General features: G+C 38.4%; 1 protein-coding gene across 4 annotated transcripts in view; it reads right to left on the reverse strand.

Annotated features, from left to right (window-relative positions):
• DENND1B (DENN domain containing 1B) overlaps positions 1 to 25721 on the reverse strand; it is a 213049-nt gene that overhangs the window by 97055 nt on the left and 90273 nt on the right. For 3 of the 4 annotated variants that reach the window (XM_014564682.2, XM_032466801.1, XM_032466802.1), the window contains exons 6-10: positions 13815 to 13884; positions 8679 to 8759; positions 5590 to 5649; positions 4289 to 4339; positions 1712 to 1822 (exon numbers count right to left, since the gene is read on the reverse strand). In XM_014564682.2, coding sequence (XP_014420168.1) covers positions 1712 to 1822; positions 4289 to 4339; positions 5590 to 5649; positions 8679 to 8759; positions 13815 to 13884 — 373 coding nt within the window. The remainder of the gene's footprint in view (positions 1 to 1711; positions 1823 to 4288; positions 4340 to 5589; positions 5650 to 8678; positions 8760 to 13814; positions 13885 to 25721) is intronic. The other variant, XM_014566635.2, reaches the window with a different exon arrangement.

Here is a 25721-nt window from a genome sequence, read left to right on the forward strand (position 1 = left end):
GACCAGCTTACACACTCATTCATACAGCTCACTCCCACCCACTCTTCAGACCTCTGCTGAAACACTGCCTCCCTGGAGAGGCCTTCCCTGACCACCCTGCAGAAAACTGAAACCTGGCCCTCCCTGGAGAGGCCTTCCCTGACCACCCTGCACAAAACTGAAACCTGGCCCTCACCTTTTATCCCCCACACACTCACCTTCTCCCTTGTCCCGTGGTACTCAGCATAACACTGATTTATTTACTCTTTTCTTCATCTGCTTCATTAGTTGGATACAAGCTCTAAGAGTGCTTTTTGGACTTTGCTGACGGCTGAACCCTCAGTGCCGAGCCCATAGTAAGTGCATGATAAACTTCTGCTACATGAATTAATCTGGATAGGAATTTAGTTCCTAGGCCCCCAAGACAGTCTGCACAATCTCCTTCATCTTTCAGACAGCATCTATATAGAAATACTCCTTAAAATCCTGAAAAAATCATGCTTACAAATGAGGAGGAAGAGAGGAGGAGGAGGAACATGAACAGTCTCACCTCGATGGTAAGTGACAAACAGCAGAAAAGCAAACATATAAAAAGCACCAAGCAACTCAGGTTGAGCTTCTTAACATTGCTTTAAGAAAACGCAGGTAACTACCTGTGCTGCTGACTGGCCCTTCTCCTCTGACAGACCTGCAGCATTTCTCCACATCAGCTCCTTCAAATGTACATTATGTGTTTTGCGATATGTAAAATAATATAATTTCAATTTTCTTGGAAAAGTGAGCATATCAATACTGCACTGTGTCTGAAATCCCTTTTCTCACTGTTAAGTGCCAAACAAGTGTCCTAGAGGAACTCTGAAATTCGTTCTACTCTAAACACTAAAACTTTACAGAATACGGTTTTTATTTCTACCCTAGGAGAAAAAAACACAAAAATATTATCTTATGTTTATCAACTAGCCAAATTTGTAAGGAAGCTAGTTCATGAAACATTAAATAATGTTTTTAATAAATATCTCATACATTACTCAAAGCTACATTTACATAGGGATTTAAAATTTTTATGTCTCGATTAGAAAAAAATTAGGAAATCTAGCAAAATGCTTTTGAATATTTTTCTATGACCCAAGAAAACTCCTTCTATTCTCCCTGCCTTTACCACAGTAAGGAAGACTTTCCGAAAGAACATTTTAGTGAGTCGCTTAAAACCTGTGATTAAAAAAAAAAAAAGCTATTTTGACTTTTAAGTTATTATCAGCCTGAAGAGCTCCTCCAGATCAGAACTATTATAGAATCTGCTCCCAAACCACTACTTGGCAGCAGAGATGAATCTGCCCATTACCAGGTTGGGATAGAAGCCATTATCACGGCCCCTTGATTTCTTTCAAGTAGCTCCAATGGAAAAAGCCACAAGTGAATAATAAAGATCTCATAATAGCTCTTAAGAATTCTTTACATGGTACAAGGCACTAAAATGAACTCGAGAATTAGAAAGAAAAAAAACCCTCATCTTCCAATAAGAAAAAATAATTAACCTGACTTAATGCACCTACGAGGGCTTTTGTAAATCACACTTCTGCACCTGAAGAGCCGGAGCAAGACCAGACGCCAGAAGGCGCGCAGCCACCGTCGTGGGGGCACAGCGAGCAGGCCCGGCCCACGGAGGCCCACGGCCTGCACTCGGAGCTGGGCGCGCCCTCTGGGGGGGCGGGGCGGGGGGTGAAGTACGTACGGTGCTCAGCTTGCTGGCGGTGACCACGACGCGCCTCTCGTGCAGCATGCTGGCGTACAGCTGCAGCATGTTGTTCACGTCCACCGCCACGAAGTACTCCGTCAGGTTTCTCTGCGCGAGCAAAAACCACCGTGTCAGTTCGGGGGGCTGTGAGGGGAAGTACTTTATACGTTTACCGAAACGTCTTACAGGCCTGAGGAGGTCAGCGCTGAAAGTGGCGTTCGTCAGCATCTCGGAAGGCAGTGCCGCCCCTGCCATTGCTACTGAGACCCAGACCGACCGTAGGAGCGTGATCTCAGTGGGGGGAATCAGAGGGTCACATCTTCCCACCTCCCTCCCCAGGCTTCTGTAAAAGGAGACAACTTCCTGGCTCCCAGTGTCATCTTCACACCACAGTCCCGGACACCTGTTCTCTAAACAGACATGAAAGCGATTCTCACACACACCAAACTCTGAGAGCTGGGGCTCCAGAAGCCACACCTGAGTCTCTCTGTCTGCCAGTCACTGCGCATCCCACATGCAAGGCACCCACAGGAGGAGACGGGTCCATAAAGCAGGCCTCTGGTTCTTTATCAAGGAAAACCTCTTGCTTCTACCCCACGTCAGGCTGGCTTTATACCCCCATAACCAAATAAAATCTGGTGTTAGTTTAATTTGATTTCTTGCTTTAACACTTTAAATTATTTCCCTCACATAAGGACAAACTTGGGGTGAGCACATCAACGTCCACGTCTAGATCCTCTCCTTCTTACTCATTTGTGAGCTTCTGTGCTCAAACTTAAGCACATCAGAAAGCAACGAAGTGACAGAGAGACACACGGTGACAAACTGAGTCTGTAGTGTCGGGTGGACTGTGGTGGAGGCAAAAACGTCCAGTTGGGTAAGAAAATCAGAAATCCAATTGTTTCTTCGATTTCTGTAAGGTGGAAACTCAACCAGAAAAAAACGCAGTCACAGCAGGGTGCATGAACAGAACCTGGCACTAACGGCAAGAGATGCTGAATCTGGTGGGGAGGTTCGTTTCCTGTTCTTTCTATGCGAAGCCTCTCCCACCTCCCATTTCAACCCTCTGTACGCAAAACTCCGTTTCCGGCATTCAGCATTAATGCTTTTCCTATAATCTCAAAGAAAGATAATTTCTAAACGGGAAATTCTTTCTCAACACACAACGCTGCCTCATGTATAGGTCCTTGCTTTTTTTTTTCCTCTTCCCTAAACAGAACTTTTTAGAATTAAAATATCTTAATGGAGATGTAAAAATGTGTATTCTCAGTGGCAGTTTTTCCTTAGAATGGTTCTTTAAAACTATCAAAGTCATAGGCCTTAAAAATTGTGAGGTTTGTTAAATCAAGCTCTTAGCTGTTTATTAGTAAATTTAAGAAAGGCCAATAGCAGACAGCAGAAGGGAGTGACTCTGACTTGTATTAACAGCCCTGAAGTGGATGGAGGGACAGGGTGGTGTAAGTCAGATCACGGTCAGTCAGCCCCCAGGAGACCTCACAGGGCACTGACCTGCAGACGGCACAGAGGACCTGCGCGTTTTGATGGTCTACTGCAGGCCCACGTTAGGAACCGTTTAATGTCTTCTAATTCAAATGAGTTATCTGGACAGACTGTACTAAAACCACCACTGCCAGTCTGGGTTTGATATTAGGAAATTTACAACTGCCTTCTAGGACCTCATCCACTCATAACCCACGTGCTTCTGGAAACCAGTCAGTCAGTAGTTTTAAAAGCATTTGTGGAAGAACAGTAGAGTTCTGAGGGAAATAATAAATATTCCTCAAGCATTTTTCTCCTGTGGATGTTTCCTTCACTTTTGATTGAATTATTTCTACTGATTCATTTTATCTTTCCAAGAGAAGCAGAAAAATATTACGAAAGGGACTACTTCCTTTTCACACAGCATCCAAAAGCATATTTGTCAATTTCACATACCCACGTAAGCTTTTCCATAGAATATTAATTTGTTACTGTTACTGTTATTAATTTTCTTTCTGAAAATACTTCCAGTAAGGCCACAATCAGGACTCTAAATAAAATGCAAACGTAGTAATTTTATAATCTCTTGCAGTACCCACACCTTATAAAACATGTGTTACTTAAAATCAGGAAATCCACAGGTTCAGGACATCTGAGATCTCAAGAGAGATACAAGAAATCTAAAACACTACGGTCAGTTCACTAGAGCACTACGGTCAGTTCACTAGAGTAACTGTGTGAAAACATTTCCCACTGCATTCACACCCCACCAGCAGCCATCCCCTGAGACATCTCATCTACCTGATCTGGGCAGCTTGGGACCTAACTGAATACATACAACTCTGCTGAACTATCTCCAATGGTAAAAATAGTTTTTCTCATATAATTTTCCTTACCAACAACCAGATATTAAGAAGGAAGTAAAGTAGCAGACACATAAAGAAGAAAAGAGATGACACACTATTCCTTATTTTTTCACTATTTCTCAACAAACAGAGATAGTTACAACATATTCTACTTCTCTATAAAGAAATCCTTAGACCAAGATAAATAAAACTCAAAAAATCAGTAGAATAAAAAACATCAAAAACTTACACTCTCGGGTATCGTTGGGAGTCCAGTTCTATCAGGGGCAATGAAGTAGGGCTGCCGATCAACAGAAATAAATCACGTAAGAAAAGAAGAATTAAAATCTGGTAGCATTACATATAGTTTGAGATAAAAATTTTAAATACATCACTTAAATTAATAAATACCAAGGACTGACAAGATTTGTTGAATTTGAGAGATTCTTAAAATGAGATAGCAGATTTGTATGAGATTTAACAATAATTTTCTGATACAAAGAGTTAAGTGTTAGTTTAAAATATTTCATTTTAAAATTGAAATAAGAATCCTGGGAAAAGTTTATTAAGACAAGGTATATTACTGAAAGTTAGATAGATAGATAGATAGATAGATAGATAGATAGATAGATAGATAGATAATTTTAATCCTGCTACTTTAGGGAGGCTGGAAAAATAAGACTTGTTTAGCCAAGAATATATCAAAACTGATTAAGATTTCTGGGTCTTTCTGGCAAATCGCCACAAATTTCTCTTGTACTTGTCAGATACTTTGTTATTTAGAAAGCAGCAATAAAAAATAATTCTAAATGTTCAAAAAACTTCATAAAATGTAATTACTCATCCCAAAATATGACTTTCATACACCTACTGAACAAACATTAATTGGCTTCTACAATATTCAAAGCAACACAACAGTTCATAGACATATTTATATAAAAAGCACATCGCTCACGCCTTTATGTTTCACATAATGTCCCCCAGACTTTACCCCACAGAAGAAGAGTACAACTCAATCACCAAAATTATTTTATTTTCTATTCATATTAATCTCCAAAATTATTTTACTATCTTACATAAGGATATATTTAATATTGTCTTATAATTAAAGACTGGGGGGAAAAAGCATTCTAGGCAATACTGAGCAAGGTTGAACTAGTCAGAATAAGGTTAGTTAACACAGTCCTAACGTGTAATTTTCCAGAGGAGAACAGTATGAGAGAAGCCCTGTGACAGAAACCATGGCAGAAACCCCACGTGGTGGGCGCACCCTGACGCCAACGCCAGTGACCGCGAGGAAATGCAGGGATTCAGTCTCTGTCAGCTGCTTTTATGTGGAGGGGCTTTTAATAGCACTGCATTCATAAAGCTATGCTTTAAAAGATAGTATAAACAGAGAACATAAGACAAATGATTAATTTTCTTAAAAGAGGCATTTCCCATTTCCCAAAGGACTTGAATCTTAGAGTGAATCGTAAAGACGTAGTGAAAGAAGTAATTATTTTCCCAATTTAATAGTGATTTTCAGAAGCCAATGCCCTTTCAACTCACCGCTGCCAGGGAGGGCTGATCTTTCAGAACTTGCTCACTGGCAATAAATACCTCTTGGTTCTTACAATACATGAGAGAAAAAATGAATATTTACTTTCATGGGAGAAGTTAACACACCAATGTGCTGTGTATCTGAGACAAACCCATGCAGTCAACACTATCCACTGAAAAGATCTGAAAAGCACTAATTATAAATGTCGTTGTAAATGCCGATTTGCTGATTTTATGCTAGAAAAATCTTGAAGTACTTTCATTCTTGACTGAGAGTAGAGAATTCTGTGGATATTTAATGATTTTGAAATATAATTTCAAAATAAGTATTTGCATTAGATACTAACTTTGCATAAAATCTCTGTGATATTCTAGTGGTTATAAAGTCAAGTCTTGAAAAATTCACAAGATAGAACATTCCTGAAATACGAAATTGTAAGAAAATCACAGCAGTTTCTAAAGACTTGTCATACGTGACTAACAAATTCTGCAAACAAAAACTTCTTTTCCACTTGTGGAGGAACAAAAATTCCTATGATCATCCATTCTAATCTGGCATCATAAAGCTAGAACCTCTGCTAGTAATGGGAGACAGGTATTTTTATCCCAATTTTGCCATCCATGAATGGCACAGCTCAGGTGCATGACTTTAGTAACCTGCTGTTGAAGTCAAACGAAATTACTAAGTGGACTTTACAAAGGTGTATTAACCAGCTGAATTTACCAATACTTAAGATACTGTATTGAGAATAGGTGAACAGTGTTTGAAACCCATCACAGACTACTGATTCAAAAGCTTGCATGTGAGGCTTAATTTATAAAAATAACTGTCATACACAGAAACAGTCACTCAAATTCTGTTACCAGGAATATTTCAGATACAATCAAAATCTTCTCCATATCAAATGAAACTTCAATTCACTAACAACCAACATGCAAGAGGCTTTTCATGGTATATCTAAATGTATCATTTCATGCACCTCCCCCAAACAGCTTCCTCAAAAACTGACTCACTCAATTTCTCAAATGGAGAAAAGGAGTCATCAAAACAGGTTAACTTTTTTGCCTCACATCACACGTTCAGTGACCGCGATATAAACCAAAATCTAGTCTTTAGGTGTTCAGAGGCCTAGAAGTCTTTGATTGAATGGTTCTTATTAACAAAGTTTCAATACCTAATATTTCTGAGATGTATTCTTGGAAGATACTTACTTATGCCTGAACTAATGACAGTCAAATTGGAAGAGAGGACACACTTCTGTTCCTCACTAACACTCTACAATAGCTGTCTCTATTACCTGAACATCTGCAGATAGTTCCTTAACCCTTTAAGACAGGGTTAGAATCACTTTATAAATACTCCTCCTGGGAGTTCCTCCTTGTCCCGTCCACTTCATTCGCACTGACCAAAAACCTGCGTTCTTTGGGTTTCGATGACCGCAGATCTGAGTTCCTCTTAACTGCTCCTTCCTACAGTCCTTCCCTCCACCTGCCCTCCCTTCCATGCAACCCGTCTGGGCAGTTAGACCTTAGCCTCTGCACTGTCCACTTGACATCCACCCTTTGAACAGCTCAATTATTCTTGCACTACTCTGCAGATGACTCCCATATTTGGATTAAAAATTCCAGGTTATCCTTAGATTTCCATCCCTCAACCTCTAAATGACTACTAACCATTTCCACTTTGGCTTTAAGCAACAAAAGAGGAGGCAGACACAAAGGTGCAGAGACCATGGGAAGAGAACACTCCACGCTGCCGTGACAAGAGAGTGCTTCACAAAGCTGGGGACCACACTGGTTCTGGACCACAGACGGGCCGTCTACCAAGGGGCTGTGGGAACGCAGGGAGGTGCACCACTGAGGAAGCACACGTTCACTCAAGGAGATGAACAGAGCAGGATGACCAGAGCAGAGAATCAATTTAGGGGAAAAAAAGGGAGACAGGAAAATGAAAAGTTGGACTGAGGCTGAAAGCCTGGCCAAAAGTTTGGACAAATTCTACAGAAAATGGAGAGCTATTAACGGTTTCCATCAGGGAACTTTACATAGTCTAAGGAAGTTTAATCAGACAGCCTTTTATAGAAAGGACTGGAAGGAGAGACTCCAGGCTAAGGACTCCAGAGCTGAGCATCTGGACTGGGTGCTGACACCACAAATAGAGCAGAATCATGTGAGAGACACTATTATTACACAAAATTACAGCGGGACATTTAAGCAAGAAGAAAGTTATTGCCAAAGAAAGAATATAATTGGGCTAACAATTTCCTTATTTTACAAAAAGCACAAAAGACCTATTAATACTATTACATAGATTTCAAGTTACTTTTTCCTTCAATTTCTCTAGCATCATTATACATCGTCTGCCTTACTTAGGACAGTTTTATTATTATTTTGGAAGAACCAAAATCAACATACATAAATTTTAGCATTCTACTTGGTATGCCAAATTAATGAAGAAAATTAATGAAAACATTTAATTTTACGATGACTTATTCTGAACACTTAGAAAATCTCACCAAACACTACTGTGATTTTAGTTATAGATGGCACAGCTCAGTGAAAGTTTTAATGGTAAATAATCTATACGACCACAGGCTTACCGCCTGGACAAACTTCAATCACATATCCAGTGTTTGGTGATTATACTAAAAGATGCACTGAAGCATGGGGAAAGAAGGAGATTTTCGCCCGCAACTCTCATCATGTGGCTGGTTACATGCTGCATGCTGTCTCTGCAGTACTTACTATGTACTGTTTTCATTTTACGTGGGGTCTTTGGTATTGTGTATGTGTGGGGGCGGATGTGTACTTCCGTATTTCCTGAAAATATTCCCACAGATTTAGTTACCTTTACCAAAGGTAAAGTGTATGATTAAAAAAAAAAATCTATGATTTAACAAATACCAAAAATACACATGTAATGCATCATGTTCTGACGGGAAAGCACACCAGACAACAGCACCATCCAGGGACGTCAGTCCTAGCCGGAGAGCCTTCCTGGGGGCAGAGGTGACTCGGCAGAGTTTCTTGAAGGTGCATGTGTTCTTAAATGAGAAACTGCTATGACTCAAAACATCCATTGCTGACAGAATACTTACCACACTCAAACTGACAGGGGTGTTTGCCTTTGGTACCGGGTGGTTATAGAGCGACTTGAGAGTTTCATTCAAATCACTTTCCTAGAATAAAAAAAAAAGTACATTTTATAAGTGAAATATTAACTAAATAAATACAATTAAAACTTCTCATGTTAGGCACGTCTTACCCACGGGCAGACCTTGGAGAGACTGCAGGGTTGGTTCCAGACCACCGCAATTAAGTGAATACGGCAATAAAATGAGTCTCATGGATTTGCTGGTTTCCTAGTGCACGTAAGTTATATTTATACCATACTGTCATCTATTAATGTGCAATACCATTATGTCTAAAAAAAAAACAACGTCATACCTTAATTAAAAATACTTTATTGCTTAAAAATCTGAAGCGTCATCTGAGCCCTTATTGAGTCGTAACCGTTTTGCTGGTGCAGGTCCCGCCTCCACGATGGTGCCGCTGACTGATCAGGGCGGTGGCGGCTGAAGGCTGGGGTGGTTGTGGCAATTTCTTGAAATACATCAACTAAGTTTATGTAATATTCTAAATCCTTTGTTGTCATTTCAACAATCTTCACAGAATCTTCACCGGGAGTGGATTCCATCTCAGAAACCACTTTCTCTGCTCATCCAGAAGACGCAGCTCCTCACCCCTCCATGTTTCATCCTGAGAGTGAAGCAGTCCAGCCCTGTCTTCAGGCTCCACGTCTCATTCCAGTTCTCTTGCTGTTTCCACCACATCTGCAGTGACTTCCTCCACGGAGGTCGTGAATCCCTCAACTCAACGCCATCCGTGAGGGCTGGAGTCAACCTCTGCTGGCTTCAGGCTTGGCTTCCTCACTTGCCCCACCCTTCACAAAACTGAAGTGAGTTCATCCCTGCTCTCAGTGAAGCTCTGACTTAAAAGAATGTTGTGTGTGGTCTGATCTTCCATCCAGACACTACCGCTTTCTCCGTATCAGCAATAAGGCTGTTCTGCTTTCTTATCAGTGGGTTCACTTTTAATTTGCTTCAAAAACTTTCCCTTTGCCTCCACAACCTGACTGTTTGGTGGCCTAGCTTTCAGCATGGCCTCCCCGTCAAGCTTCATCGTTCCTAGCTTTTGACTTATGGTGAGGGACGTGCGACTTTTCCTCGCACCTGAACACTGAGAGGCTGTGGTAGGTTTATGAACCGGCCTAATTTCAGTATTGCGTGTCAGGGAGGAGCCGTCAGAAAACACACAGCCCTTACGGACTAAGTCCTTGGTCTGCTGTGGGTTGGGGTCATGGCGTCCCAACGCAGCCACAGCAGTAACGTCAAACACGGCTGACCACAGATCACCGCGACAAACATGGTAGCAGCTGAAGTGTGGAATACTGTGAGAACTGCCAGAATGTGACCAGAGGCACAAAGTGAGCAAATGCTGTTGGGAAAACATGGCCAACAAACTTGCTCGATACGAGGTTGCCACAAACATTCAGCTTGGGGGAAATGCATCATCTTTGAAGCACAATGAAGTGCAGCGCAGAACACGGAGGCACACCTGTGCACCAACGCCTCCCACAGAGGGAAGCCGTTCAGTCGTTAAAGCCAAAAGTAACAGGACTGAATAAAGATGGCAATGCAAATTTTTATCAGAAATGCTTCCATTTTCATTTTAATTTTAAAATCATAAACCTAATTTTTAAGTAACAGACACAATGAAGTTAAGTTATACTAAGATGCAACTTAGGGGGAGGGTGTAGCTCAGTGGTAGAGCGAGTGCCTAGTGTGCACGAGGTCCTGGGTTCAATCCCCAAGACCTCCATTAAAAATAAATAAACAAACAAACCCAATTACCCCCCGCCACACACACACACAAAAGACGTAACTTAGAGGTTATTCTAAATACTTCTTTTCTAAGTACCTCCTGATCACTACTCGCCCCATGATAAATGAGGTTAAATATATGACACACCTACTTCACAGGATCTCTACAACAATAATGTACCTTGATGTGCACTTTTTCTGAATTACACACACAAATCCAACAATAAATATATGAAGGTAGCTTTTTATATACATAGTTATTTTTATTCTCTTTTAAAATGTTGACGTTGAAAGAATAAACCAAAGGCAAAAGGCAATTGTTCAAGGATGGCAGTAATTAATTTTAAGGCACATGATCTCACAATTTCTCTTATAACTTAATTATCAAAACTTAATAATTCAGATCTCTATAAATGCTTGCAAAAGTATGTATTCAAAACTGCCTATCTGAAGTTCTCTTTAGAATGACCTAAAAAGGACTCTAAAGTATTTATCACCTGACCATTTAAGCAATGACATACACCACAGAATATTCCAGATGGTACTGATGTTCTGTCTCTATGAAATGCTTGTGGCTACGTAAGTCTGCAAAAGCCTAGCTTTGTAGTTGCCTGATGCTGATTGCGTTAAGGGTAACTGGTCATAAAATCGAAATTCCAACGTAAATAACCAGCAGCACTGCATTAAAAACGAAAAGAAAAATGATCACAGTCACAGATTTACTTCCAGTTATTCAATTAATATTGTGAACTTCTAATAATATTGGTTTCTTCTAATTAGGGACACAAACGTAGCCTCTCTTATATCCTCTTCGCAGAAAACCAAAACTATATCAATTTGTTCATAGTACTTCCTTTTCTATATCCCAGTGTCACTGGTGGTCTCAGGGAGCATATGACGTATAATAAGCACACAGGTATTAAGTTACCAACAAGAGTTTCTAAAGGTGAAAGTATTCAAAATTTGGACAACTAATACAATTAACACTGGTTCCACATATTTACTCAAAAAAACAAAGACTAAGAAATTATCGTTAAGTAGAATTCTGGTTTTGAGTTTTCCATGCAGTAATTAATATTGTTATTTCCAGTTATTTTCTTAGGAAAATGAATGATTGAGTAGCTTAAACATAAAATTGTTCAAGTGTAAAATGACTTTCTAATGAATAGTTCACAGAGCTGGGCACATCAAGTGTAGAGCGGGAAATATTTACACACACACACACACACACTCACACACACACACACACCCTGGACTTTGACAAACACTAAAACTTGATATGTTCGAATAATAAAATTTGGTTGCCAAATTAGGAGAATGTGCACTAGAAGAGTAAAAGAAGCACCTTTATTTGTTAATAATACACTTAAATTGTCTAATGAAAGGTGTCTAGGATGGTATTTGTATTGAATTTAGGTTTGTTTTTAAAGACATCTACACGCAATCTTAACAGACGAGTGACCTAGCGGTAATCATGAGTGAGCGACCTGAAATCCCGGAAGACAGCTCTGCAGAGCTCTTTACTTCCTGGGAAGCTTAAGTAGCTCAGAACGACAGGAGTGCACAGGACGCGGGAAGGCAGGAGAAGACCAGCCAGGCAGGAGCACCGGCGCCGGATCCTGGAGGCTCTCTTGGGTCGGGCTGAGCTCAGCTCAGATTCTGTTCTCAGGAGAAAAGGGAGCCACTGACCAGACTGCAAGCAGTGAAGTTTCAGAAAGATCATTCTTGGGGATCAGAACATGGTGGTACTAAGCATGTGTAAGAAGTGCCCATAAATAACGTCTATAGAGAAGAGAAGAGAAAACTAAGACTATAACACAAGAGCACCACAGTTTTAGGTTGCAGACGGGGGAAGCTTAAAGACAGACAGGCTAGAGCTACAAACACACAGTCGGGACAACCAAGCAAAACACGACCGCAGGAGTGAGGCAGCATCAAACAAGAATTTAAATAGACGGCCAGCGGTCATAAAATACACCATGAAACTGAAAATTAGAACTAGCAATAGGCAATCATTAAAGATTTTTTTGAAAACTTTTATTTGTACTAAACTGCATCAAACAGCATAGCTAAAATCTTAGTAAATTAATCCCTGTTTAAAATATCAAAGAATGATTCAGGGGAAATTTTAGAAATTATGAGCCAGAGGAGTTCATTAATTCAAAGCAAACTTCAGCTTTTGTTTTGTTTTTATTTTTAAGAAAAAAGGATGAAAATGTAAAGATAAATGTAACAGCTAAAACTATAAAATTCTTAGAAGAAAAAAGAAGCTTCATGACACTGGATTTGAAAGCAATTTATTGACATTATACCAAAAGCACAAAGCAACAAAAGAAAATATAGATAAATTAACCTCCATCAAAGTTAAAAATTTTTGTGCATCAAAGGACACTACCAACAACGTCAAAAAGGCAACCCACAGAATGGGAGAAAATATTTGTAAATCACACATCTGATAAAGGATTCATATCTGAATATATAAATAGCTCCTACTACTCAACAAGAAAACGTAACTTAAAGTGATAAAAGACTTGAATAAATATTTCTCCAAAGAAGACCTCCAGTGACCAAAAAGCACAGGAGGCTGTACCTCACTAACCCTTAGGGAAACACAAATCAAAGCCACAATCATTTACCACTTCACACCCATTAGAATGACAATTTTAAAAACAGAACAAAACTAAATCAGAAAATAACAAAGTGTTGGGGAGACCATGGGGAAATGGGACCCTGTGCACTGCTGGTGGGAGCGTAAAATGAGGCAACCATTGTGGAAGATGTTATAGCAGGTCTTCAAAAAATTAAACATGCAATTACCGTATTATTCAGCAATTCTGCTTCTGGGTATATTCTCAAAAGAACTGAACGCAGGGACTCAAACAGATATTTGTATACCCACGTTCACAGCAGCAATGTTCATCCACATATGAATGAATAAACAAAACATGGTGTGTGAATAATGGAATATTATTCGGCCTCAAAAAGGAAGGAAATTCTAGCGCACACACGATGGCACAGATGGACCCTGAAAACATGCCAGTCACAGAAGGATAAATACTATACCTTTCTACTTACATAAGTACACAGTCAAGTTCACACAGACAGAAGAAAGCAGCCCACTGGTTGCGGCCAGGACTCGGGGGAGGGGAACGGGAAGTTATTATTTACTGAGAATAGTTTCAATGTGGGAGGGAGGTAAGAAGGTTCTAAAGATGATGGTGCTGACGACTGCAGAACAATGCTAATGTACTTAATGGCAGAATTATACATTTAAAGATTGTTAAAATGGTAAATTTTATGATATATGTATTTTACCACAATTTAAAAAATGGAGGAAAAAACATTGCTTACCAGTTCCTTAGCCAAGTAATCTGCCAGAGTATTTAGAAGCTTGTAATACACTTCAAACCATGGCAGGTAACTGTAAAAAAAAAAAAATCACAACTTAAAAAATGTATATATATATAATTTGGAATCAAGAAACAAGATGGCCAAATAAACATTAAATTCATATTATTTCAAACAGCTTGGTCTTGGAGGGCAAAAAGAACTGAACCCATGTTCTCTTTACTGTTACAGTAAAATTTTACATTTCATCTATTATTTGTTTTCACAAATAATCAGAGTCCAAAGTTCTATTATAGAGTGTATTCATTATGCACTTGTATGTAAGTATCTAAGTAGTTAAAATGACTCCCCTCGCGTGGCAGGCACAGCACGAGGGTACCAAAGGCACTCACAGAATAAAAGCCAACTGCTGGAATAAATGATAATATAAAACTAATTTTAAGAAGCTTTTAAAACAAAGATATAAAAATAGAATTATGTGCTTATTAAATAATCAGTTCTTCAGAAACTGATCTTTAGGTAGGACAGGAAATTTCAAAATAAGTATCAACACCAGTAAGAAAGTCTATTTCAAAAATCGTAAATACTGTGAATAGTATTTAAATATCAAAAACAAATATAATTTAAGATTCATTTTGCTAGACACAAATATAATTAATTTTTTATGAAAGCAAAATACTAAATATAAAAATCAACTGTACATAATACACTTGTCAACAAATTAAGGTATTAGTATATTTAAATCTATCCAAAATTTTTGTTTATTAAAATGTATACTTTTCATATATAAGAATAGTAAATCACAAATCACACCAGTGTAGTTAATTATCAATTAACAAATACTCATTTTTTTCTTCAGAGATTTACAACAACAGATTACTTTTTAAGAGAAAATAGTGTGATACTTTTCCTACAAAATTATATACTGACAAGAGTACAGGTACCAAAAGCAGATTGAAAACTTTTAAAAATCAATGAAAAGAGCTTAGAAAAGCAGCATTCTTTCTGCATTTTTTTCACAACATCTGATTGTTAGTGACTGCTAAGGACGCTTTTTTAATCAGGAGTTACCTAAAGTCATAGAACAGTTAGGTAACCTACAGTATCTTTACTCAAAAGAAGTTCATAGAGTGCTGTAAAGGTGATCAGTACCATCGTAAGCAATGACATGAAAGGTGCCTGTCATATTTAAAAATATCTACCAACTTCTCATTAAATCGAGCATATTGAATACATGCATTTATCTCTGTGCCCTTTAGATATGTCACTAAAATGACATTAAATGAATAAAAAGGGCATAAATTTATGAGGGCAAGAGAAACGGAGAAAAAGGCAACAGAAAACAAGACAGGTGAATGTTTTCGTAAAGGTGGTAAGCAAACGAAGAATGACCGACTTAGCAGATGAGAGAAAACTGAAAGCTGAGGGCCAGCAGGAGGGAAGCTGACCCTTAACCAATAGATTGGCCCCACAGGATCCTGAAACACCGACCTGGGAATCTCTCAAAGGAAATAAACACTGCAAAGGTCCTCTTTTCTTGTTGTGAAGCCCACCACTGCACACACCACGTTTCTCATTCAGTTTCATACCTCTACCTTAAATATAAACCAGCGGTCCGACCACCAGATATTTGAGGAAATACAGACATCAATACAAACATAAAAAGAGTTCCAAGAAAACAAAGAATACAAACATCAGATAAGAGCTTCAAAAATGATCATGAACATCCTTAGGAGCAGCATAAAGAACCGGATGCTCTTAAACAACATGAACTCGAAAAAAGGAGAAAGAAGTGAAAAAATAAATTATTAGACAAGAAGAAAGAGTTCTTAGAAATTCAACATATAGAAGCTGAAAAAAATTAAAACCAATAGAAAGGGTAGAAACTAAATCAAGAATATCTCCTAGGAACTAGAATAAAGAGAAAAACTGGCAGATAATAAGAAAGCAAATATTAAAATACCAGGGCATCAATCTCAACGGAGCTGACTAGCAGTAGTTCCAGGAAAAAAAAAAGAAAAAGTAAAGAGGGGGAAAAAGAAATGAAAATTTCTTTTTAAAAATTACTGGAAAATCCTGAAACTTTAGACATGAGTCTCCACATTGAAAGCGCCACTGGCTTAACTGTAAAATAAATGAGCCATGTCAGAGAATCACAGTGTAATTCCAGAACAGGGGATGGAAAAGCACCTAAGAATTTCCAAAGAGACAAAACGGATCACAGACAAAGACGTCAAATCCAAAACGTCACTGAACATCTCTCTCAACAGCAATTCTGGGAAGTCAGACGATAATGCCTTCAAAGTGCAGAGCATAAAGCCTTCGCAACCTGGAATTACTGGTCGAGAGAAACTATCCATCAAGCGTGGGGGCAGACCAACAGCATTTTCAGTCATTCTAGGACTCAGAAACCTGCCTCCTCCACAGTATTTTCGGGAAGCAGCGAAATGAAGGAGTGAAACAGAAAAGACTACCGGGCGGGGGCAAGAGACGCGAAGTCTGATCCCGCAGAAGAGCAGCTAAGCCTAAGAATGAATTGTACAAACTCCCGGAGAGCAGCCAGCCTCGAGGAGAGCGGACCGAGGCCGTGGAGGGAGGCGCTGGGACGGGGGTCACAACAAGCCTGCGGACGGCCTCGGGGGGGGCCTCGGAAAACCCAGGCAGGCATGCGCCAAGTCTTTGACACTTGGGAGAAAATCTGCAAGTCAGAAGTTAGTGCTGCTAATCTCAATGTTCATATTCAAATTACTCCACTCTTTTAACCCGAGGAGTTAGATGGCTGTTCTATTTTCTGCGATATCTGTCACTTACAGAAACCCCTCCAAATCTCACAGAGTACCAATACTGCCTTTAAATTATCAACTCAATATTATGCAAAAAGTTACCACATCGTATTTTCTATACTCACTGTAACTCAATGAAATAATTTTCATGGAGGATGACCTGCCAAGACACACTAGAGTTCCTTGGGTAGAGTACAATTTCTTCCATCTGCAGTCATTTTACACACACATTTCGAATTTTACTGGCCTGAAGAGATTACTATTTCAAGAAAATTACAATGTACTGTATAGTGCAGACCTGTATGTTCAGATAAGACTTAATCTGCTCAAGGAACACGCTGGTCTGTTTCCACCCTGCTCTCAAGAATCTTAAGAAAGAGCAAGACTTACTGATTTTAGGGGTTGCATGTCTACTTGTTAATCCTTACATTGTCATTTTCACCTTAAATCATCTGAGAACTTGTTTAAGCTTCCTTCCTTGTCCACAATAAAAATAAGATATGTAACAAACATCGCATAACTGTAACTTATTACCAAGTGAGAGAATCTTCTTTTTCTACATCAAATGTCCTGGTTTTCTCATCTTTACATGATGACTGTTCTTTGCTCATCTTCCCCTTTCAGTTTCTTTCCAAATCATGAAAATGAACTGGAATCCAACGTTTCACTAAGAAGCTAACTTATACAAAGAAAGACAGTGCATTTGTAAGATTATGTATCTGTTTTTAAAAAATGAAGCAGAGTTAATCAATAATTGATTAACATTAGTTGATTTTTCGAAATTTAACAATGCTAGGTGTTTTGGTATCTTTTCGTGGTTACTATTATTTCTGAGCATCTCCAAGAATACACCCACGGCACTGCACCTGAGACCAGGCCACGCTTTTCTCCATACGGAGTACGCGGGATGTTCTGTTCCTTCCGCACATGACTCTACTGCAGTTAGATCACTGCTGGACACTGTGACGCTCTGTAACCTCCTCTAATATGACTTTGTCTACAAATCAGACCAACACAGTTTTTTCTAAAAACCAATACCATGAGGCTTACACCCGTGGGCTATTTCTCAGTCATGTCTAAGCCTCCACGATGCTTCGCTATTTCTGTTTGGGCAGCAAGACTTACCGGTCAGTTCTATGCCCATCTGGGGGGTGGAGAGTAGAATAGAAGAGTCAGAGATTCCACGTGTTAAAATAGTTAGAAGTACAGAAAAGAAACCGTAGGACACTAACTATATGCATGAAAACACGCCAGGTACTTTCCATGTGTTTTCTCATTTAATCCTTATGATAATGCTGGGATGCATCTTTGACGAAACTAAGGTAAAGCAACGTACCCAGGGTCACAAAGTTACCAAGCGGCAAGCCTGAGGTGAGAACCCTGGTCAACCTAACCCAGCAACAAATGCTCCCTCAGGGGTCTACCGCAGACAGCCCACCACCCGGGGCAGGCAAGCATTTCCATAACGTCCAGTCTTGGAATAAACACTGTCCAATGCCCGGACATTTTTAGGCAGCTACATAAACTGTGACAAAATTCATTCCAGTTTAATCTTAAATCAGCTTACTTATAATTTCTATCTACTGACGTCAATTCTATCTTCGAAAATTTGTTTGTTTAATGCTCAGAGCATTCTCTTTATTTAAATTATATTTTACTCATATGGTCAGACTTCTCAGCAGAGAAATTTGTTTAACTTAATTCTTTCATTTAACATACTGGTGATTGCCTCCAAGTGCAGATTTTAGTACTGCTTCTGAGTTCATCGCCATGGATAAAAATTTTGAGAAGGACATGGCCTGCAACATGGTACAAGATCACTCTCCAAATAACAAATCTATCAACAATCTAAGTATATTTCAATCAGTAAGAAGACTCATCAATGCACTACCTGTTGTCTCGCCAACATTCTTCTCTCTGTGTAACTTGTTCACAAGAGATGATGGCCCAGACTCTCCAGCTTCCACAATGGCGCTGCCCGACACACCAAGTGCCGTCACCGTAAGGAACTGAGTTTACTTACACAGTGTGCCCTTTATGAGCATGTCCTGCTTCCTAGTGATGACTAGCTCCTTTTTAAGAGTACACACCATTCATTCAGGTTTTTTTTTAAATAAAAACATCACTTGCATCGAAGTAGAACTGTCCTGTAACCTAGTCAGGCTCCCAGGTGTGTCAAGGAAGCAGGGACGCTTTCCGTTACAGAGAAGCACCACCACCTACAGCGGAAGGCGCGGCCCAGCTCGTGCACAGGGCGCCCGGCCCACAGTCACATTTCGTTCGGGCAGGACACCATCGTGGTTGTTTAACTGAGTATGTGGCCAACTTCTAAATTAGATAATTCACTTAAAAATCTGGATTTCTTGCTCCTCTTAAAAGTCAAAAGAACTGGCAATCCTAGCCACACTTTTTTTTTACTTTGTAACAAACACCTAGAGCTATGAAGTAGCTTCTGCTTTCGGATGTGTCACGTGCTATTTACTTAGATCACCATATTCACCCCAACTTCCCATTGTCAGCCACCCACTCTGCTTATCTCATTGGAGTCCCTTATCTGGTTCCTATGGGTAACTGAATCACAACCCTCATATGGAGCAACTATTCAACAGGAAGTTCTGCTCACAAGAAAATGGTCCAGGGTACAGAAAGGAGTCAGTAATTCAAATAGCTTAACAAGATTGCATTGCAAACTTTAAAGACAAAATGTGTGGCAAAAAAAAAAAAAACACACACACACACATATAATAAATATTATAAATTATATAAGTTTACATTGCTCAGATAAGAAATATTCTCATGTTTTTATTTCTGTGGTTTCTTCGATAATTTTCAAACAATGTATGTTCAAAGCAATTAATTTTTAACTAATGTATAAGCTCCTGAACTGATTATCATTGACTTAAAATAGTTTCCACTAGGTTTTACAGTCCCAAAGGCATTCAAAATCTGTTTTCTTACAACCAACCACAAAAATCTTAGAAAGTTTTAAAAAATGTGTTCAATGTATAACGACTGAATAAGATATGTTACTTGAATTTTATAAAACTGAAAATGTAATTTTTTAACAAAGGACTCCTGTGATTCTTGTAGTCTTGTGAACATATATAAATGTGAAATAATATATTAAGACCAATTTAAAAAAAAAAAAAAAGGCAGGAGATTCTTCAAAGTTTAGTTATAAGATTATTTCCTTAACTTCTTGTAAAGACATAAAGCAAAAGACAGATGTGTACGTGAAGTCACGAGTCCGTTTAGCGGCAGTAAGACTTCTCCCACACTTGGGCTCCCACTACAGAGCTGACAAAACTTTTACATTCCAAAGTCAAAGGTTAAATAAAGGAAAGGAAATGTTTTCTGTCAAACAGCCAGGTGACCACTAACAGTCTAAGTGAGCAGCAGGAACCTAGCGCGTAGCAATCAAATAAAACTGAGGAGACTGCCTTTCCGGAGAGAAACGTCTCACGTCTAGAGGCTGTTATTCTGTCTGGAAAATTGACACAAAATGTGTAAAATTGAAACATTCTGCTGCTAAGGGATTTGCCTCAAGGAAGAGTGTGAAAGCCTCCAGTTTGGCCTGAGTTACGGGCGGGGGTGGGGGCGGGGGGACTACAAAGCCCGACACCGATCTGTCTTCCTTGGGGGGGGCCTTTCATTCTGAACCCTTGGCGACAATTTTACAGTTGTAAAACTGTGTTAATCAAATTGGGAAAAACGTGATTTCTTGCATTTTTGCTGGCATACAAAAGCAATTCTAAATACCAACAATGACACAATTTCAATTAGTGATGTCAGGATATTTTGGAAATCTTGTTTAACTAGGTATGTCATAGAAAGAGCTAAAGTATACAATGGTGGCTGAAAAATCAAAATTAAATATAAACTTTTACAGTAAATAGACCTGAACTGTAATACTTCTCCTGAAAAGTGAACAAGACAAATATGAATTAAATAAACTTACTTTCATAACTTAGAACAGCATAAACCCAGGAGAAAACAGAACACATTTTTAATAGAACTGTGTGCAAATTTTCTAGCTTAGAACTCTCAAGGTAAATCTAACTTACTTTCCAGTCTTACAACAGCACCGTCCAGGATGAAAACCAGCTTTAAAGCACTATGTGCAGATCTTCTAGCTCAGGATTCTAAGACTTAGCTTTATTAATACTGCATATAAATCACTTAGCAGAGTACTTGGCTTATAGCAAACAAACACTAAATGATGTTATGTTAATTTACTGTCAGTATTATCATTGTCACCTCTTTCTCTGCTGTTCAAGAAATCCAACACACAGAGTTAATTTTTGCTTCCTTAACGAAAATTCACTACCAATTTTTATTTGATTTTACTTTGTATTAAAAAATGTTAAACATCCTTAAGTGTATTTCATTTTCAGTATGATTACTCTTTAAGTAAAATATTTTAGACTGTCCAATATCAACAAAAACTCAAAAGACATTTCTGTTTTTCTTTTAAAATTCAGATTATTAAAATATAAATTCAAACAATAGAGGGAACAAATGAAAAGATTTTTTATGACGATATATCTGATCACAATAGCAAGAAGTATTAAGTGTTTAACAGGAGATGAGAAAGACAACAGGAGAAATTATTAATTTCTATCTAAGAATCTTGAATATTTGATACTGAAAAATGACCCCTGAATAATCAATCCAGTATTATCTCACAAAGGAATACCTAAAAATGTAGTACGTTTCAACTTAAATGTACTAATTTTATGCAAAAGACAGCTCAGCTTCAAGAACAAAGTACTAAATTTTTTCACGTTTGAAAGGCATAATATAGTCCAGGGAAAGATACAAGTAACTAATTTTAAAAACTATAATCAGAAAGAACATCATCTTTGTGTTAAATTTCAACCTTTAAGAAAAAAACAAAGTGAAACGACCAATTGTCAGATTAAGCGTGTGCACAAATCCTCAGCACTTACAGGGGACAGATAACGCATAAGCCATTGCAGGGTTTTCAGTTTATAAACTGCTTTATATGTACTCATTCATTTTACAAATTGTGAATAAAGACCACAGTTAACTATTTAGTTTGCTACCCAATAGAAAGATGTATCAATGTATCTTAAGAAATCATGGAAATTAGATTAGAATGAAATACCAAAATTTAAGTAATGTTTATGTTACAAATATACGTGCCTTTATTTTCTTTTTTAAACTTCTCAGCATCTATTTTTCTGTAGTAAAATATATTAGTTTTGTTATCAGAAAAGCATCATTTAAGACATATATTTCCATGTCTTGCTTACTCAAGTATTTTGTCATTCTTCTTAACAAATTTTATCCCTATTAATGCTAAGAATCTTAGAATTTAGGAATTAGAAATAAGGCTGAATTCTAAAAGGACCAGGACACTCCTGCAACACTGACTGCAGACATCACTCCAAAGCTTTGGCCAGCCGCCAGGAAACACCCACAGGGCGAGCACGGGTGATGTCTCCTAAAGCCCCTGGAAGCATCAGAGCCTGGAATTTTCTTTAAAAAACTGCCCTTTAAATAAAAAGATCTGATTGCCTCAACCAATCCTATGAATAGTTCATTAGATAATTCTACCTTCCTTCCCCACACCCTCCTAAATTCTAGGTCTTGGTTTTATATGAAACTAAAGAAATTTATTCTACTATATCTCAAGGATACAATGAAATTAAATGAGAGAAATGTCGCTGGAAGAACAAAAATAGCAAGAGAGAAAATGCAGGTGTAGCATCGTTTCTCCCACCACCTCACAAAGCATTTCCACCATGTTGAACACTGTTAAAGCTACAGAAAAACACCACTATCTGACTCCAAGACGGGGGGGGGGGGGGTGTCATCTCACCAGCAATTTTTTTTTTTCTCTTTCAAAGATCATTTTTTTGCATTGTCATTCCAGGTTTCAAGGTTGAAAAATGAAAACAACCGTTGCCTTTCCATTCTTAATTCTGCTGTCCCACAATGATCAGCTGTCTGCCTCTGGAGTGCTGACACTGAAAAACACACGTAGTGTCTTACCTGACAAAGGATGATCTGGCTAAATCCCCACTAATATCCAATATGCTATTTACAGTCCTCACATCTGAGAATTTTAGAGCAGGGAAAAACTGATTTAAACTACTTTTCCTCACTGCAAAAATAGATGAATGTTGAAGTGTGTAAAGTAAAAGAATTAGCACTCTGTCCCTCTAGACTTTTTTACAAGTATATGCAATCATATATTAATATATAAATCTTTGTTATTAACTACTGTAAATTATTACTTTAAAACTTTTTATCATTTCATAATGTATCATAAACACTTCTCCAAGTTAGTGTCTGTACATGTGTATAATTTTTCCTAAAAGCGAAATAATATTCCATGGTACTATTCATTAATTAATTCATTTATTTATTCAACAAATATCTGTTAAGAGTTCATTATGTGTCAGGCACTACTGTAGGAACTGGGAATACAATACACTAGTGGACAAAACAGACAACATTCTGGAGGGGAGGAGGCACAAAGTGGAGACTGGAGAATGTACCATAACGTAACTAATCAACTCCTACTGACAGACATTTATGTCCAATATTTCGCTGTTATAAACCATGCTGTAATAAATGACTCTGCTCACACTTTACTGCTCACCATTGAGAACATTCCTAAGATTTAGGTTCCTAGAACTGGAATTAACTGACAAGGAGCATGAGATTTTAAAAATCTGATAGATAATTATAAATTTCCCCTCAAAGGGTCATGTCATTTTATAGAGCTACAAACAGCACATAAAGCTTCTATTTCCTCTCATGCTTATTTTTTTGAGTCATTTCTGCCAACGTTAACGTGCTCATTTCTTTTACCGTCAGTAAGGCTGAGCATCACGCACAGGAGTGCACGCTGCTCACACTTCCTCTGTGAAGATGTCATTCAGAGGCTTCACTTCTTTTCCTAATCAGTTGTTTTCCTTTCCCTTATTCACCCGTAGGTGCTTATTATATACTGAGTTGATTAGCTCTCTGTTACAGTGGTTGTAAATATATTCTTACTAGTTTATTATTGGTATTTAAAATTTCCTTATTGTATCTGCCAACAAACAAACGTTTCATCATTATGTAGTCGAAGATGCCAAACTTTTTGGCTTTAGGATTCAATGTTAGGCATGAAAAGGCTCTCACAGCTACAGTAGCTTTTAAGAATCAACATTTTCTTCTAGTACATTTAGAGTCTCAGCTTTCCTTTCAACACTTACAAGGTTACATGTAAAGTGGTGAAGGCTTGGTATGGTCCACGGACAAACCAGGACCCAGATGGCCATGATTCCTTTCACTACAGCACTTACAGTGATTGGTCAAAATTATTTTCGCAGACATACACTGACTACACCTTAAAATAGGTATTTATCTATCCATAACAACTTTCTGAATAAGTTGCTAAATTGCACTAAATTGTTTAATTCTCTAGTTCTTTAATTTACTGACTATTCTCTAAATTGGCTATTCTCAAAGAACACCTTAGCATATACCTTTTCCAGGATAAAGACTGAGATACCCCATTAACATCCGAGATGGCAGCCTTTTTGTAACTTTCTAGGAAAAAATAAGCTGTAGGATAGTATCTTCTCAATTTAAGATTCTCCTCCACAATTTTTTCATAAACCTTTGATATCTACTATTTCTTATCCACCAGAAAGCACTGTCAAATGACAAAAATAAAAGCAATATTTCTTTCTTAAAAAAGATTAAAAAGCCAATAATGCTGATTGTGAAAGGTTTCCTTTATTGGCACAGATGATTTTACTTTTTCTTTTATTATATTTAAATGATAGAACTATTTTCTGTAAGTAAAACTATTCTTAATTCGGAGTACCACAACATCCAAGTATTCTCGCACATGCACAAGTTAGACAATCACAGATAAAAACATCCTGATTATCGTCAGTGCTTCAGAACCTGTTTCCCACAGATCAGTAACAGCTGGCTTGGAGATGCGGCCACTGCACTCATCCTTCAATCACCTAACTAACAGCTATAGTCCATATTTTGTGTAAATACTCCAAGGTAATAATGCCTTTCCTAAATTTAAACAGAAATTTCTAAGAACACTTATTCTACAAGCATACTCAGAGGGGCTGTTGTGGAGATTTAATAACTATTTGCTGATTATTAACAGGCTCAGTGTATTCAAAGTATCTTAATAGCTCAAAGAGAACGGTCCAGAGGCTCTAGTTACGAGAATTAGGAAGTCACTCTGGAGACAGTGAGGTAAACTGTAAAACACAAAGTCAAGTATTACAGAAAAATCACAACTATAACGTACTCGCAAAGGGGTCAGCGAAAGAATACTGTAATGAGAGGAAAAGAGACCCAGCGAGCCGGGCACACGCGTGCGCGGACAGCGGTGGGGGAGGGGGAGAAGCGCGCTGACGGCTGGAGTCCCGGCGATGTGCAGACAAGAGCTCATCGGACTAGTCTTCAAACTTTTCTGTAAATTTAATTTTTTTAATGAAAAGATTTTAAAAACCATAGAGGAAAACGAGAAAGCACACGCAGCTCTGGTCTTTCTGCTAGGGCAAGCTCGTCTTGGGCAGAGTGCATAGGGTCACGCTGCCCTTCAAACTGCAGTTTTGAACTTCCAGAGTGAAACACAGAGACCAAAGGAGACCTCCCGACCCACTTTCCACACTGTCCCCCCCAACCCCACGCGACCCACTGACTTCCAAGCAGAACCAGCCTACAGCTTGAAGCATAACGCAGGCAAAACAGAAGAGCTAAATCTAGTGGTTCCAGATGAAAACGCCGTGTCTAAAGAAAGAGAGGCATTACTTTTGAATAAAGGTTGAAAAACATTTTCCAACTCTAACACATATTCTGAGTAAATTTATAACTTAACCCTCAAAGGATAGGAATGTAGCTAAACAGCAAAGGAACAGAGTAGGTATCAATTTTATACCAAATTTTTCTGGCAATGTTTTGATTACTACATTTAAGGTTATTTATTTTTCTATCAACATTTCTATAGAATCTAGCTTGACCAATAATCCATATTATAATCACAGTACAGCCTGGCTTTTATGGGACACGTCTGTGTCTCTGGGGCATCAGGATGTACTAAAGGGAAGTTAACCTTCAAGACCCTCCCTTCTCA

Source organism: Camelus ferus, chromosome 23 (assembly GCF_009834535.1).
Source record: "Camelus ferus isolate YT-003-E chromosome 23, BCGSAC_Cfer_1.0, whole genome shotgun sequence".
NCBI lineage: Eukaryota > Metazoa > Chordata > Mammalia > Artiodactyla > Camelidae > Camelus > Camelus ferus.